General features: G+C 38.0%; 4 protein-coding genes across 5 annotated transcripts; 2 read left to right on the plus strand and 2 right to left on the minus strand.

Annotated features, from left to right (window-relative positions):
• On the minus strand, nt 1-456 carry LOC139193011 (uncharacterized). The gene is made up of 2 exons (XM_070815969.1): nt 325-456; nt 1-213 (listed from the first exon to the last, which is right to left on the minus strand). The coding sequence occupies exons 1-2, from the start codon at nt 454-456 to the stop codon at nt 1-3; spliced, it is 345 nt and encodes a 114-aa protein (XP_070672070.1).
• Nucleotides 457-6,637: 6,181 nt separating this feature from the next.
• Nucleotides 6,638-8,723, plus strand: LOC103403854 (peroxiredoxin-2F, mitochondrial). The gene is made up of 5 exons (XM_008342706.4): nt 6,638-7,059; nt 7,164-7,193; nt 7,381-7,539; nt 7,967-8,061; nt 8,333-8,723. Exons 1-5 carry the CDS (start codon nt 6,844-6,846, stop codon nt 8,436-8,438), a joined length of 606 nt encoding a protein of 201 aa, XP_008340928.3. The 5' UTR covers nt 6,638-6,843; the 3' UTR covers nt 8,439-8,723.
• Nucleotides 8,724-8,960: 237 nt separating this feature from the next.
• Nucleotides 8,961-13,721, minus strand: LOC103403855 (E3 ubiquitin-protein ligase RHF1A-like). Of its 2 annotated transcripts, XM_070815853.1 has the most exons (9): nt 13,211-13,721; nt 11,855-13,093; nt 11,080-11,126; nt 10,872-10,934; nt 10,678-10,786; nt 10,307-10,593; nt 9,930-10,037; nt 9,495-9,850; nt 8,961-9,320 (listed from the first exon to the last, which is right to left on the minus strand). In XM_070815853.1, the coding sequence occupies exons 2-8, from the start codon at nt 11,996-11,998 to the stop codon at nt 9,511-9,513; spliced, it is 1,098 nt and encodes a 365-aa protein (XP_070671954.1). In that variant the 5' UTR covers nt 11,999-13,093; nt 13,211-13,721; the 3' UTR covers nt 8,961-9,320; nt 9,495-9,510. The 2 variants fall into 2 exon arrangements, with proteins under 2 accessions (XP_070671954.1, XP_070671955.1); XM_070815854.1 differs by lacking the exons at nt 11,080-11,126; nt 13,211-13,721 and having other exon boundaries at nt 11,855-12,142.
• On the plus strand, nt 13,381-13,764 carry LOC139193012 (17.6 kDa class I heat shock protein-like). The gene has a single exon (XM_070815970.1). It carries the CDS (start codon nt 13,381-13,383, stop codon nt 13,762-13,764), a length of 384 nt encoding a protein of 127 aa, XP_070672071.1.
• Nucleotides 13,765-14,204: the final 440 nt, after the last annotated feature.

Consider the following 14,204-nt stretch of genomic DNA (forward strand, 5'->3'; position numbering starts at 1 on the left):
TCACTCCTCCTTGCGGCTCAGGAGTGGATGACTTTTCTCCTTCCTTTTGCCTTTGCCTTTCGGCTTGGCCTTGGAGGAGGATGCCTTGTTGTAGGCTATTGCAACAGTCTCTACAATGTTCTCTTTCTTCATAGTCTTCTCAGCGGTTACTAACATGTTTAGTAACTCAGAGAAAGTGTTATCCATCTTGTTCATGTTGTAGTTCATAACGAACTGCGAGAACGAGTCAGAAAGAGAAGCCAAGATGAAGTCCTAGGCCAATTCCCCGTCAAGTGGAGTCCCTAAGTTCTCCAATTGTTCAATGAGTCCAATCATCTTCAGTACATGTTGATGCACTGGAGCTCCCTTGATCATCTTGGTCTTTATAAGTTCACTGACAGTGCTAAAGCGACGGTTGCGCGTCCCTTCACCATATAACTCCGTAAGATAGAGTATGATGGAAGATGCACTGTCCATACCCTCGTGCTATCTCTGCAACTCCTCATTCATGGAAGCTAACAGATAGCACTTGGCTTGTGTATCATTCTTAACGTGCTTGTCATACTTAGCACGTTCATCCTCAGTGGCCTCAAGGCCAAGAGGTATGTGAGGTGGAGCCTTGTCTAGTACGTAAACAATCTTCTCCAAGGTTAGGAGAATCTTGACATTACGATACCACGATGGGAAATTGTGCCCTTCTAGGCAATGTTTGTCGAGTATTTTCGCGAGTGTGCTTCCAACCATATCTAAATACATAAACAATAAAATAAATTAGTTTGATTGTTGATTAAGTCAAACGATTCGGGTCTTTAAACCGAATGACACCACCCACCATTTTTGGCAAATCCCATATCCCTCAAGATGGAATCCGGGAGATTTCAAAGAAAGCTCCTAGCGGGTTATGAGAGGCTCACTATTACCAAGCCCACCTCACTATGATACGATGTTGGCTAGCAAAAATAATAATGAGAGGGTACAATTACCCATTCACAACAACCTCTTGTGATTACCCATCTAGTTGGCCTCTAGAGAACAATGCCTCACAATGATATGATGTTGGCACCATTTCTCTTAGTTAAGTTTTGACCCACCATGCCGGTTTAGATAGGGGTTCAAGTATGACCTCACGATGATACAATGTTGGCCACACTCGTTGCCTACCTTCACCACATCAAATGTTGCACGCACTTTGCACTCCCCCATGATAGGGTGAAGGCGGTGTACGAGTCATAAACGATTGAAGCCTACCATGGTGGAAGGCCACAAAGAAATGTTCAAATCACCTCTCCGCTTTCAACTTAATATTGGAAGTTGGTTGAGGGATTTTAAGGTCTCATCATTTTATTTATTTAATCACATTAAAATAAATTGTGTCCTATTATAACTACTAGTCCAAATTTAATGAAATTAGTAGCATATGATATCCCCACTATTCGTTTTCATAAAACAAATCAATATCAAAACATTTTTCAAAATATTGGAGATATATATAACTACTAATTGTATTCATTATAGTTTAGTAGCGTATGATACTCCCACTATTTGTTTTGAGAAAAACAAATCAATATCAAAACGAATTTTTCAAATATTGGAAGTAACTACTACTACTATGGTTTTTGCATTCCTTTGAAATTAGACTTTATAGTTATCATAGGCTCTTTGGATGACCATGGACTTATTGGGTTAATTCAATCAACGAGCCAACATTGTTGAATAAGATCTAGGGAAGGTTGTGTCGTTTTAATTACGTGCTTTCAATCCAATTAAAACATTTTTCATTGAGCCATTAGAAATGAAAGACAATCATTCATTGCTAATTAGGGTGTTGGACCCAATTAATCTTTAACCTTATGTCAAAACCCTCTTTTAATCATGTCTCCTTACCAATAGTTAAAGAAACTCTAGTCTAGTACTAGAGGGAATCAACTAGTTGAAAGAGATTAAGAAGTAATAAGAATTACAAACCGATTTGTACAAATTCCTACAAATTACTACAAATTAAATATACTAAGAGGGAGAGAAAGATTAATATCTATTATGACAAGGTCCAATTGAAATAGTAATTAAAACACATTCCCAAGGTTCAAACAATTTGAGTTTAGCGCCCTTTCTCATAGCTCAATTATCGTTTAAGGCATAAGTCCATAGTCAACCATTTTCTAACTACTTAATCATATTAAATAATTAATTTGAATGCAACATAAACAATTAGATTTAGTGCATATGGGCATAATTGTATGATAAGTTTAAACAACTAACAAAATTAAAATCAAAATATTTTAACTTTTTAGAGAGATGGGCCTAATATGCAAATATAAAAAGTTATGGGTCAAACCGTAAATACTAGAAAGTATAATCAACTTTTAAATTTGCAAAATAGCCCCACAAGTGGCTAATCCACTAGGGTGGCCGGTTATGTGATGGGGGGAGAGGGAGTGTGTCATACATGTCCCCTTGAGTTCAAAATAAAGCAAAGGCCTAGGTTTTTCACATTAATACCCACTTGCACAAGTGGTTACCCACTTGCACAAGTTGGCTTAAAAGGGTGTAAGGGTGTAAGGTTTCCTAGTCAAGTCTAGGATTTGATTCAATCAAATGGAAGACTATTGATGGCAAGTATACCATCTAAATTCAAATAAAGAAGTATGAACACAAAACAAAACCTCTTACACCAAAACCAAAACCATGAACACCAAGAACAAAACCATGAAAACAATTTCAAGATTTGCACTTTCTTGGTGACCTTTTAAACCAAAAACAAAAGTGACAAGGCCTTTACTTTCTAGCTTCAAAGTGTGTGTGTGTGACTTAAAATAAAACACAAACACAAGCCAAAACCTCCCCCCAAAACCGTGCCCTCCCTTATGGTACTTTGGCCCCAAATTTTGTTTCAAAACTCACTCTTCATTCATGCATCCAAAACACTTTTTGCATACATATCTTTTTCAACTCTTGAAACACATTTTTCAACATTTGAAAAACAAAAGATAAACATATTTTAAATGAAGAAATAATATGTCAAACATAAAATTAAAACCCATATGCATAAAATCCAAAAGGACACATCAAATATAAACCTTTGGCTCTGATACCACTTGAAGGGAAATAATGAGATTTATGTGGGATTTCTAGTGACTAGCATGCATATACAATTCAAAATTTATATACATTAGCAACGGAAGCATGTTATCACATAATATGAAAGCTATAGTTATGCAAATCCCCTTCAAGAAGCATAGGTTCATATATGATGCATCTAAGAAATTATTGAAGAACAAAGTGAAGGTATAGTTTTATACCTCTTGATCTAGACTTGAGACCAATGATTGACCACCTCCAAGCTCTTTGTTCTTGGAACTCCTTGAGCCTAGCCTCCCTCCTTGCTTCCTCCACCTTGCTAGAATGAGTGCTCATTGGTTCTCCTTTAGTCTCCAAGGTTGAAGACCTCTAAAGATCCACACCCACTAGTGTAGTGAGATGGATGGAGGAATAACCAAAAGGAAGAGAAGATGATTAGCTACTTCTCCCTTATGGTGGCCGGCCTTGTGTGTGTTTTGGAGAGAGAGATGTTTTCTTCTTTTGTGAAAAATGAACACACAAAACCCTAATGAAACTTTTCACTAAAAGTTCCTTTTATATCTCAAAGATAGTTAGCCAACAACTTGACTCCCTCTCTCTCCTTTTATTTGGCCGGCCCCTTTAGTGTTGTTTGGGTTTTGGGCTTTTAGTATTTCAAGTCATCCTATGCTTAAATAAAAGCCCAATGGGTTTGGGCTTAATGGGCCCATATTAACCCGAACTTTTCTTTAAGTCCAAAAACGATTTTTCATCGCTTCTATGATTTCTTTAGACTTTCTAATTAATCATAATACTTAATTAATCCAATTAATTTATTCCATCATCCATTAGTTGTCTCATTACAAGAGTGTATCGGTGTACAATCATTTTAGGTTCTAATTAGCAAGGTAGTGAGGTGATTGGCACCAATCCAATTGATTATATTTAATCCAATCACTTAGTGAATTAAAACTTACTTTTAATTCTCCTTCTTCTTTGACGACTACTTATTTAATCATCTAGAAGAACTCACAAGCCATGAGTGATATCTAACCATATATCATGACTACCCAAGCTAATGTAGAATTTGTTCGGAGAACCTATTCAGTTGGAATTACAATATAATTCGATCCTTCTCTAAAACAATACTCTCAATCACATTATTAGGGTATGGATATATTATGTTAAACCCCTAATGTGATTATTCCATGTTATATGATTCAATTGAGTCGTATAGGAACGTTTTCCTTTATTACGCTCGATACTTCGGCCGAAGATTCTCGAATGATATCTTAGAGTATTCATCCTCTCATAACGAGGATTAGAGATCTCTTGTTGATCATTCACATGCCTCTGAGAATAAATCACTGACCCCAACAATGCATAGAACACACCCAAGATGAGGTGTGGTCACGTCTCATTATCAAAATGATCAGCAACGTATCCTCAAGACAACTATGATGTCTCAGGTCAAAGGATTACTTACATTATTCCAACCATTAGAGTTACTTGCTTGACATGTGAGTAGACCTCCATGCAAGTACTCTCGTTCGATTGTGTTCAGTGAACTCATTCCCATAATGAGCACCTACATACCTGTCTTAGTGTCACTACACGAATGAGATGAGACTTTCCATCCTTCCAATTGAAGGGGACATAGTATGTACTAGTTTATGCATTGTCAGTATCCCTAACAATCATATGACCAGGAACCTTTTTGGACATGATGGTTATGTGAAGAAGGTCTCTGTAGTCTAACATCATTAGATTACTTCTTCCATCGATCAATTGTCCATGGATTCACTATTTATGACAATATCGTTTATTGAGACAGTCCTAATTAGTATCTTTGCCCTTTGATGTATAAGAGTCATCTATACACTCATTCATTGTCCTGAAAGGTTTCTTCCAAAGATTGACTTTTCAGGGCATATCTCCAACACACCCAGTCTTAGGGGTGGAATTGCTCTTAGCGTTTGCCAAAAGTCTCTTTAATCACGGATCTGAAACATATGCGAAAGTACATCTAAATCATTTAATCAAGAAAAATCTTATGCACTGTATGCCAATGGCGGATCCAAGATTTTAGCATCAGGTGATCCTAATTAATGTACTTTATGAAATATTTTTTTGAGTCATATGAATTCATAGTGACTGAAAAGAAAATAACGGTGTCAAATATGTGGTTTAAAAAGTATTGATTGAGTTATACATCATTCTCCTATTAATTAAAATGTTAGGTGACACAACCTGATTGAACAACAATTAAAAAAAATGAGGAGTTGGCCACGTGGGAAATGGAGAGAACGTCTTTCTTCTTTGTTGGAACCAAGGTCCAAGAAAAATAAAGCCATGGTGATCTTCTCCTTGTTCCTCTTCGTCTGAAATTAAATCCTTCTTCTTGGTTCAAAGTTTCTATTGCAAAACATTTGCACAACCATTCTCTGCCCCCACCTGGCCAGACCATTGGTGGCCCTCAAAGGTCCTTATAGGTGCTTCTTTGGACGTCCAGGTTGTTTCGAGACCAACGAGATCCATGAATACATTAGCCCTTGCATATAGCAAACTATGATTTGTTTACAAGGATGAATGACTTTTTACATGTGAGGACCTAAATATTTTCCTGGTTAAAATACAAACTCAAAAAATAAATTGTTTTAATCCAATCTCGAAAATGAATTATTCTAATTGAAAGTAGTGATTTTCCTGCACTCTTCCTCTCCTCTTTTTTTTTTTTTTGAACAAACAATATTATCTACACTAAAGGGTGGGGGGGAGGGGTTAATTAAGGCTAGAAATAATGTAGTTCAAATTTTCCTTTGATGAAAATTGAACCTAAACCATTGTGAGGCTAAGCCCAGCCCCTCCCCTTAGTGTAGATAATATCGATTGTTCAAAAAAAAAAAAAAAAGGGATCCATATTATTTCAATTTCATACATCCGTTAGAAAATTAGTTAAGTGATGATGTGGCAAATATGGGATCTACATTTGTACTAACGTAGCTACCAAATTTGTGCCACGTGACAAAAAAAAATAATTTTTTTTGTACATTTAAAATATAATATCTCTTACTTACAAGTGAAAAAGAATATTTTTATACCGTAGTACTGAATTATTCCTCTCCTTTTTCTTAACTTCACTATGTTTGGATGAAGAAATTTAAGATTACTAAGGAATTTTAAAATGACGGAAATTGAAATGACAAGATTTTATTTTCTATAATTTGTAAATTTTCTTGTTTGGTTAATCTAAAATAACAATGGAATTAAATATTGAATTTGTTATTTTTAAACTCTGAATCATAGAAATTGGGAAATGACACATATTTACATGGAATTTGAACTTGGGAATTGGAAGTCCCAAATTCCAAGTTTTTTTTTCACGCGGAAATTCTAAATTTCTATGTTTATGAATCCAAACAAGGGAATTGATGCATGTCAATTTATAAATTCTGACTTTTACCAAAATTTCAAGTTTATTTCTTTCATCCAAATATAGCGTAAGGTTTACAAACTCAAGGCAAAATAGACGGACAGAAACAAACCTAGGAGTGCAGAGGGAGGCTGAATAAAAATCACTTCCCATTCCCAAGAGCAAAATGGCGTCGGATTATGTTTCGGCCCATGAAAGATCCAGACGAGAGGCCCAAGTGAGTAGGACCGTACAGACCGTAAACTTGGGGCCCTACGCTCTGATAGGTCACCATTCCATCCGCGTAGACGATTCCTTCCTCCAATTGTGGAACAACTTACCAACAAAGCGAAACGAAAATTCAGTGAGTCGACTCAACTGCTCAGCACTCAGCAATGGCGTCCACACTTCTGAAGCGAACGAGCTTCTCCGCAATGAAATCAGTGGTCGGAGGCTTCCAAATCGGAGCTCAATCAAGAGCCTACGCGGCCGCTGCAGTCGGGACCGACCTAGTCTCCGCCGCACCCAATGTTTCCCTCCAGAAAGCTCGCACCTGGGACGAAGGCGTCTCCTCCAACTTCGCCACCACTCCTCTCAAAGACATTTTCAAGGTTTCATTTTTCATTTATGTGTTTAATTTTTCTATTAACAATCTGGTTTCAGTAAAATTTCAAGATTTTGGAGGCTGAAAATTTTGTGAAATTTGTGTTTTCAGGGCAAGAAAGTCGTCATCTTTGGGCTCCCTGTAAGTTAATCTATCTGTTTATATCATGGGTTTGATGTAATTTAATATGTTAGTGAGAAATGCCAAATTTAGGGTCAGTAAAACACCGAAAAATTGAGTAAATTATGAATCAAAAGCATTGAATTTATGAATTTTGTGAGTTCCTAGAAGAGGAATTTAAGTGGGTATTTTGTTTTCAATATGTCAGGGCGCCTTCACCGGCGTTTGTTCTGTGCAACACGTGCCTAGTTACAAGAACCAGATTGATAAGTTTAAGGCCAAAGGGGTTGATTCTGTGATTTGTGTAGCTGTGAATGATCCATATGTTATGAATGGCTGGGCAACCAAACTCGAAGCCAAAGAAGCTGTAAGTGTTCCCTTTATCAAGTGCCTTCTTCTGATTTACGGAAATAAGTAACTTTGTAGATTGCGCCGCTCTTAGTGACTTGAATTTGGAGCCAAAAGTAGATAGATGGATGTCTGGATCGTCAGTTCTAAAACTACATTCTAAATTTTAGCTCCTTGTACTAAGCGGCTATAGCCTATAAGAGTTCACAAGTCAGTCTCGAGGCTAACTACTTGGAGAACAATCGAGGTTTTTATGTTTGCGAATTTTTCTTTTCTAAATTGCTATGTTAGTCTCAACGCAAGTAGGTTCAGCTTGATAACTCCGTCTGCTTGTACATCATAAAAATCGCATTTGGCAATTCCTTCAAAGTGTAGCAACAGTGCTTTATTGTTTGAATGTAAATTATTGCAACATCTTTTTTACTTTTTGAAATTTGGCTAAATAGATTGAGTTCTATGGGGACTTCGATGGGAGCTTCCACAAAAGCTTGGAATTGGATAAAGATCTCAGCGGTGCTTTGCTTGGACATCGCTCTCAAAGGTATAATCATCATCGGTTTTATTTGTGTACTTTTTTTGTAATTGAGTGTTTTGGAGAAACTAAGGGGAATTTATTGGGAATAAAACCTAGATGGGTATATTGCATCGGATGCGGTTTTTTATCCATGGACTGTTCTTTAGTCCTTTTATCCACATAATCCCTTTTTTCCCAATAATTTCAAGGGTCACCCACCCTCGGTTTTATCCACAATCTATCTTACTATAGCCATAAAAATTTCAGTTTTGAAGAAAGTTATGCTCTCTTTATGCAGATGGTCAGCATATGTGGTCGACGGGAAGGTGAAAACTCTAAATGTGGAGGAAGTGCCATCGGACTTCAAGGTTTCTGGCGGGGACGTCATTTTGGGGCAGATCTAGTTTTGATAGTTATTGAGACAACTTACACGGTGCTCGAACCATGATGAGACATGTCATCCATTTGTATCCTTAATAACTGAATTCTGTTGAATTCTGTTGAGTTTCGGCATGAAGTTTTCGGATGCTATGGTTTTAGGGAACTTTAACGAAAAGCTCCTGATACTGTTCACTTTAACGAAAAGCTCCTGGTTTGGGCCCTTTTCATTAGCATCTTTACCTTTGGTTCCTAGGTCATATTGGACCCGAGACCCCTACCATATTATGCAATCACATTCTCCGGTCCAACTGTTTTTTTTTTTAAATGCATTCCTAGTGTATCCTCCAGGTAAGTTTTCGTTGGTTCGTTGCGCCCACATTTGGTGTATAGCTCTTTCGGTTCATCCTCTTTTGACAAGGGTTTCATAATTGATCGTTAAACTCCTTTCGTAAGATGGGGGTTGCGCGGGTGTTGGGCGGTGCTCTGTTGTGCTATCCAAATCACTTAACTAATTATATTGGTAGCTTCAGGACTAACAAAAAACATAAAAAAAACACGGGACACGTGTATTAAGTAAGTTTAAACAGTTGAGACAACTGTTAGGTAGCAGGAATTCCCCCAGAATCCACTTAATGCTTACCTACTAAGCTACAAAGGAAGGGAAAATGTGAAGGGGGTGGACAAATAACTCATCAACAATGAACGGTGGTTTCTATTTCACACTACATAAATGGGCAATGAGCAGGACGCAAAACCAACCCGCGGCGTGTGGCTCTTCACATAACGTCACTTGCTGAGGTGCCTAATGCTTGAAGGGTAAAACACATTCATTACGCTTGAGAGGTAAAACAGAAACGATTTGGAGATGAGCCAAATCCAAACTCCATACGGCATCAGTGTCCGCTCTGTAGCAAAGCAGGTTTTTGTTAGGTGTTGCTTTACACATTAAACAAAGGGAAATAAAGTTGGACGAATGAAATGATTTTTGCTTCTACATTTTGAAACGTAGTTTCATCTTTCAATATTATTAGCAGCAATTAATCAATAGAAAAATGGTACAAAATGTCAATTTATAGAACCTGTGCAGAAGAGACTTCAACTGGGCCTGCTGTAGCAGCTTTGACATGACGGTGCATCTGAACTTTCATCAGCAACTCTCCCACTGTTACTACAAGAATGAACAATAACATTCTCTAGCACACCTTTTCCCTTGCAGGAAAAGTTTGAAGTTTCTCCTCCGCTGTGGCCAGAAACAGGAGAAGGGGCTCCAGGTTTCTTTGGAGTAAGGTCGAGGCGCTCAAACATTCTTGCAACACCAGCAATTCCTGCACTCATCTCACGTTGAACCCCTTTGGTCATCTCCTTGACTGAGTTGTTACGAGCAAGTAGCTTTTCCCTAAAGCCTCGAGTGCTTCTTGAGATTGACTCTTTGTATCTTTCACAATTTTCAAACATGTGTATAAGAAAGGAGTCAACATCAACTTCAAAGTGAAGTATAGCAGTAGCATTTCTACCTGGCTGATGCAGCAGACAACTTGGATTTGATAGAATCAGGGAAATTGATAGTCTCGGATGGGCTTGGTCTGTGTGGACCATCAGGTGATGGCCGGCCATAAATCACTCTGGAATGACCAAGAAATAGTAAGCGACCGGAAGATAAAAAGAAGAGATGAATACTATAGACAACAAAGATGACGAAACAAGCTTAAATCATATTCATGTGCCATGAGATAACACCTTCTATCTATGCACTTCATACTATATTGCAAACTACATTCCAGGTGATCAGGACAAGGCAGTAACATATATCCACTTCTTGTGTATGTATTAGAATAAAATAAAATTTATGTGCGTCCACATTGGGGAATAACTTTTGGCCTTAGGTGCAAACCTCGGCATGTAACGGATATCACTATTGGCAGCAGTGCTGCAGATAAAAGACAGTGGAGATTGAATAATAGATGGTCTTTGAGAAGTTGGCGAATCTTCTGGAGAAGTTGGGTATGTTTCCTGGAAACCAGGCACACTTTCATGATTGGAAAAAACAAAAACACAGGAAGGACCTAGCCCAGATGATCTCTGTCTTTCCCTTCTGCGAGCATAACGAGCTCTGCTAGAAGCGGCAGCAAGATGCTGCATGATGCGCTCATCCAAATCGGAGTCATCTGAGAAAGATTCCTGAAAAGTTCAAGTTTGCTGTCAACGAAAGACCCGTTATCAGCAAGAAAAATTAAGTATACAAAATTTATTATAAAAACTCACGTGCTCAGCATCAAACTCCTCATATGAATGATATGTTTGGGGTGCCATGGAAGATGTTTTTCTTGACCTTGAGTTCTTCTCATTTTGTATAGCAGCAAGAAGCTCTTGGCTACACAGAAAATAAAAAATTAATTGAAACATAACGGAAAGCAATCAAGAAGTAGCACATGCATGAACTAGAGAAAGTTACATACAAAGCAGGATCCTTCAGGGAAAATGACTGCCAACAAATTGGGCATTCTTTACTTCTTTGTGACCTAAAAGAATATCAAGATTAATAAGAAAAACCATTTACAATTAAGAAACAATAAATTACAATTTTCATGGGTAGACCTTGGAGGATGGAAGTAATGTATCCTTTGGCCATAAAAAAGACATAACCTATATATAAAGTGGGGTTACCATTCTAATACACAGTGAAGATGATATTCGTGTTTGCAGCTGGTTATCTGAAACAAGGAGAAATTTTCAGGGTTAAAACACTCAGATAAACGTCTGAATCTATGAGTGCAATACTTGCAGACAGCACATATTTTACAACAAGGGCTGTTTACTATCCATTCTGTGCTATAGAGATCTGGTACAACAGCAAATACAAGATATCTAGTTTTTGCGAAATAACTTTAGCATGATCACAACCATCACTGCAGATCCTCTTATCGCAGAAACTTCTTTTATATTTCCAAAACAAATAGAGAAAAAGATGGAAGTCCAATTTGGTTCTCAAAAACACTTGCATTCTAAATCTTTGCGCATTCCCACCCGTTTATTCCATCAAATCCCACCAAGGAAACCGAAAGATTGTATTAATAAAGGATATACTTCAATGAATCATCATGCTTTATGATAACAATATACATTAATCAAACACAAGATTACATTGTTTTTCCATCAACCAAGTTTCCCACACACTGAAAGAACCCCGAAAACTAGCTAAAGAAACCAATTATCAGAATTGACCGTAGATCACAGTTCATTTCAGCTACCAAAACAAGAGAAACTGCAAAAGCAAACATAAGAACTCGAAATCAGACTATCAAAACCGATTTCGACCATTTACATTAGCAATCACAATCAGCATTACGAGACTGACCCAGTAAATACTGTCAGTTGGGTACGCACAAAACACTGAGCTGTACAAAAATTCAAAAGCTTTTCAGGTTTTGAAGAATCATACAGTGCCCGGGTCGTCGCAGTTGAACGGCTCGAGGCAGATGCTGCAGCAGTCTTCATACGAGTCGTCGAGAAGATCCGGGGAGGAAGACGGGGGAGCTGAGATGAGTTTTGGATTAAGAGAAGAAGAGGGAGCGAAACACGCCATTTTTGAGCAATGTGGAGGGAGACAGAGAGGTGCAGAGGGACCGAGGGAGAGTGATTTTAATGGAGGAAATAGGGGGAATGGTGTGAGGAGGAGGAAGAAAGGGAACCCTAGAAAATGTGTTGGTGGGGAATGAAAGAGTAAAGGGTCAAAGTAAAGTATTTTTGGGAGGAGAAAAATGAAAAAGGATCAGAAAACGCAGCAGCAAAGCTAAACACCGATTCACACGCTTTGGCTTGATGGAATCAATCAACCAAATACTTGTGTTGAATAATATATCATCAATCTCTATATTCTCTAATTATCATTTCCTCCTTTTTGTTTTGGTTTATTGTTGTGCAAGGGAAAGTTTGCTAACAAAACCACTACTTTTGCAATTTTCTTACCAAAATACTAAATTTTTTAAAAGTATTTCTAGCTTGTATAAGGTTTTTTGTAAGGTATACGTCAACTGATTCTTTAAAAAACACTTATCAAGAACATGAAGTACTTGAATTTCAAAGTGTTTAGACCATTTTCAATGGTGTTGGCTTACAGATTTCAAAATTTAAGCCACAAAATTTTAAATTTTAAGCCAATAATATATTTTCTATCTAATAGCCCTCACATAATTTTGGTTATTGGATCAACACATAGTAAAAATAAGTAGTTATACGCAGATGTATTTCTTAAAAAACAGCCTCAAAGGAATGCTTCGATTTATTTTATCAAAATTTGTATTTTCAATTTGAACAAGTAACTTGACCAAAAGTAACGTGGGCAAGTAAAGACAATTGCTAACATACTTCAACTTTCTTATAGAAGATTTACTAGTGAGATCGATATTCTAAGTGTCATCTCACCCACAGATTTAAATATCGATATTATCGGCGAAATATCGCCGATAATATCGATTTTTCGGGTAATGGATATTTAAATAGGTTTCCGTGTGGTTTTCGTTCAAATATCGCGATATTATCGATAATATCGATAATATCGCGATATTTTGGAAATATCGAGATATTTCGTTGAACGGTGCAATCGGACTCCGATTTCGAACGCCGGAGAAGAACGCCGGAGATGGTGTGGCTGTTCCCGAGCCCATTTCGTCCCAAAAACCTTGCAAAAACACGAATTTTAACTTCAATTTCACATATATGCTTCAAATTTCACGCATGCATCAACGATTCAACATATGATGTCGGTTTAGGGCTTAGGGTTTCAATGGAATCTCACCTGAAAAATCGATGACTGGGCCAACTCCTTGCTCAGCGGCGCACCACCAGAGACGACTGAGCCAAGTCCGACTTCGCCAGAGCCACGATCAACGGCAGCGAAGGATCGAGAGAGTGGGCGAAGGATCGAGAGAGTGGGAGAAGGGGGAGATCTGTGTGTGTGTGGGTCGAATGGAGAAGGGGGAGAAGAGAGGTCATGCCTCAGAGAAGAAGACCCCGGAGGCCCGGGAAACAACCGTCATCGCCAACACGCGCATCGACTGGAAGGAGACCCCGGAGGCCCACATCTTCAAGGCGGACCTCCCGGGGATCAAAAAGGAAGAGGTGAAAGTGGAGGTGGAGGACGGGAGGGTCCTGCATATCAGCGGCGAGAGGAGCAGGGAGCAGGAGGAGAAGACGAAGAACTGGAGAAGGGAGAAGCTCAGAAGTTCTAGAGAGAAGGAAGGGAGAGAAGAGAAAGACAGAAGTTCTAGAGAGAGAAGGATCCAGAGTGAGACTCTGTGGGCGTGCGTGGTTTTGGCTTTTGGGGGGGGGGGTTTGTCTGTGACACACTGACTCACTGACTCTCTCTTCTGCGTGTGATGTGTGGTGGTGTGAGAAAAAAAAAGAATCCAATGCAATGATCCAATCCAAATAATTCAAAATCAAATAAAAAAACATATAAATAATTCAAAAGCATCTCCAAATAATTTTGACAAGACACTCACTCTACACATAGAGATGATGAAGATAGTGAAAAAATTGAACCTCATAGGAACTCTATGTGGTACTAAAGTGTAAAATATTGTACTAATTCATTATATATAAATGATTATGGTGTGTTTAGACTTCTTTCATTAATTACTATATATTTTCTACACTCACAATGTTTGTCAGCTCGCTATATAATCAACTTGATAATGTTAAATCCATCATGCAATGCATTTCCTTCCAATTTTTTGTGATAAACTAATAGATAATTGACTAAATAAACATCCTGCAAAGTTTCAATAAAA

The sequence above is a fragment of the Malus domestica genome, chromosome 16 (assembly GCF_042453785.1).
Source record: "Malus domestica chromosome 16, GDT2T_hap1".
Taxonomy (NCBI): domain Eukaryota; kingdom Viridiplantae; phylum Streptophyta; class Magnoliopsida; order Rosales; family Rosaceae; genus Malus; species Malus domestica.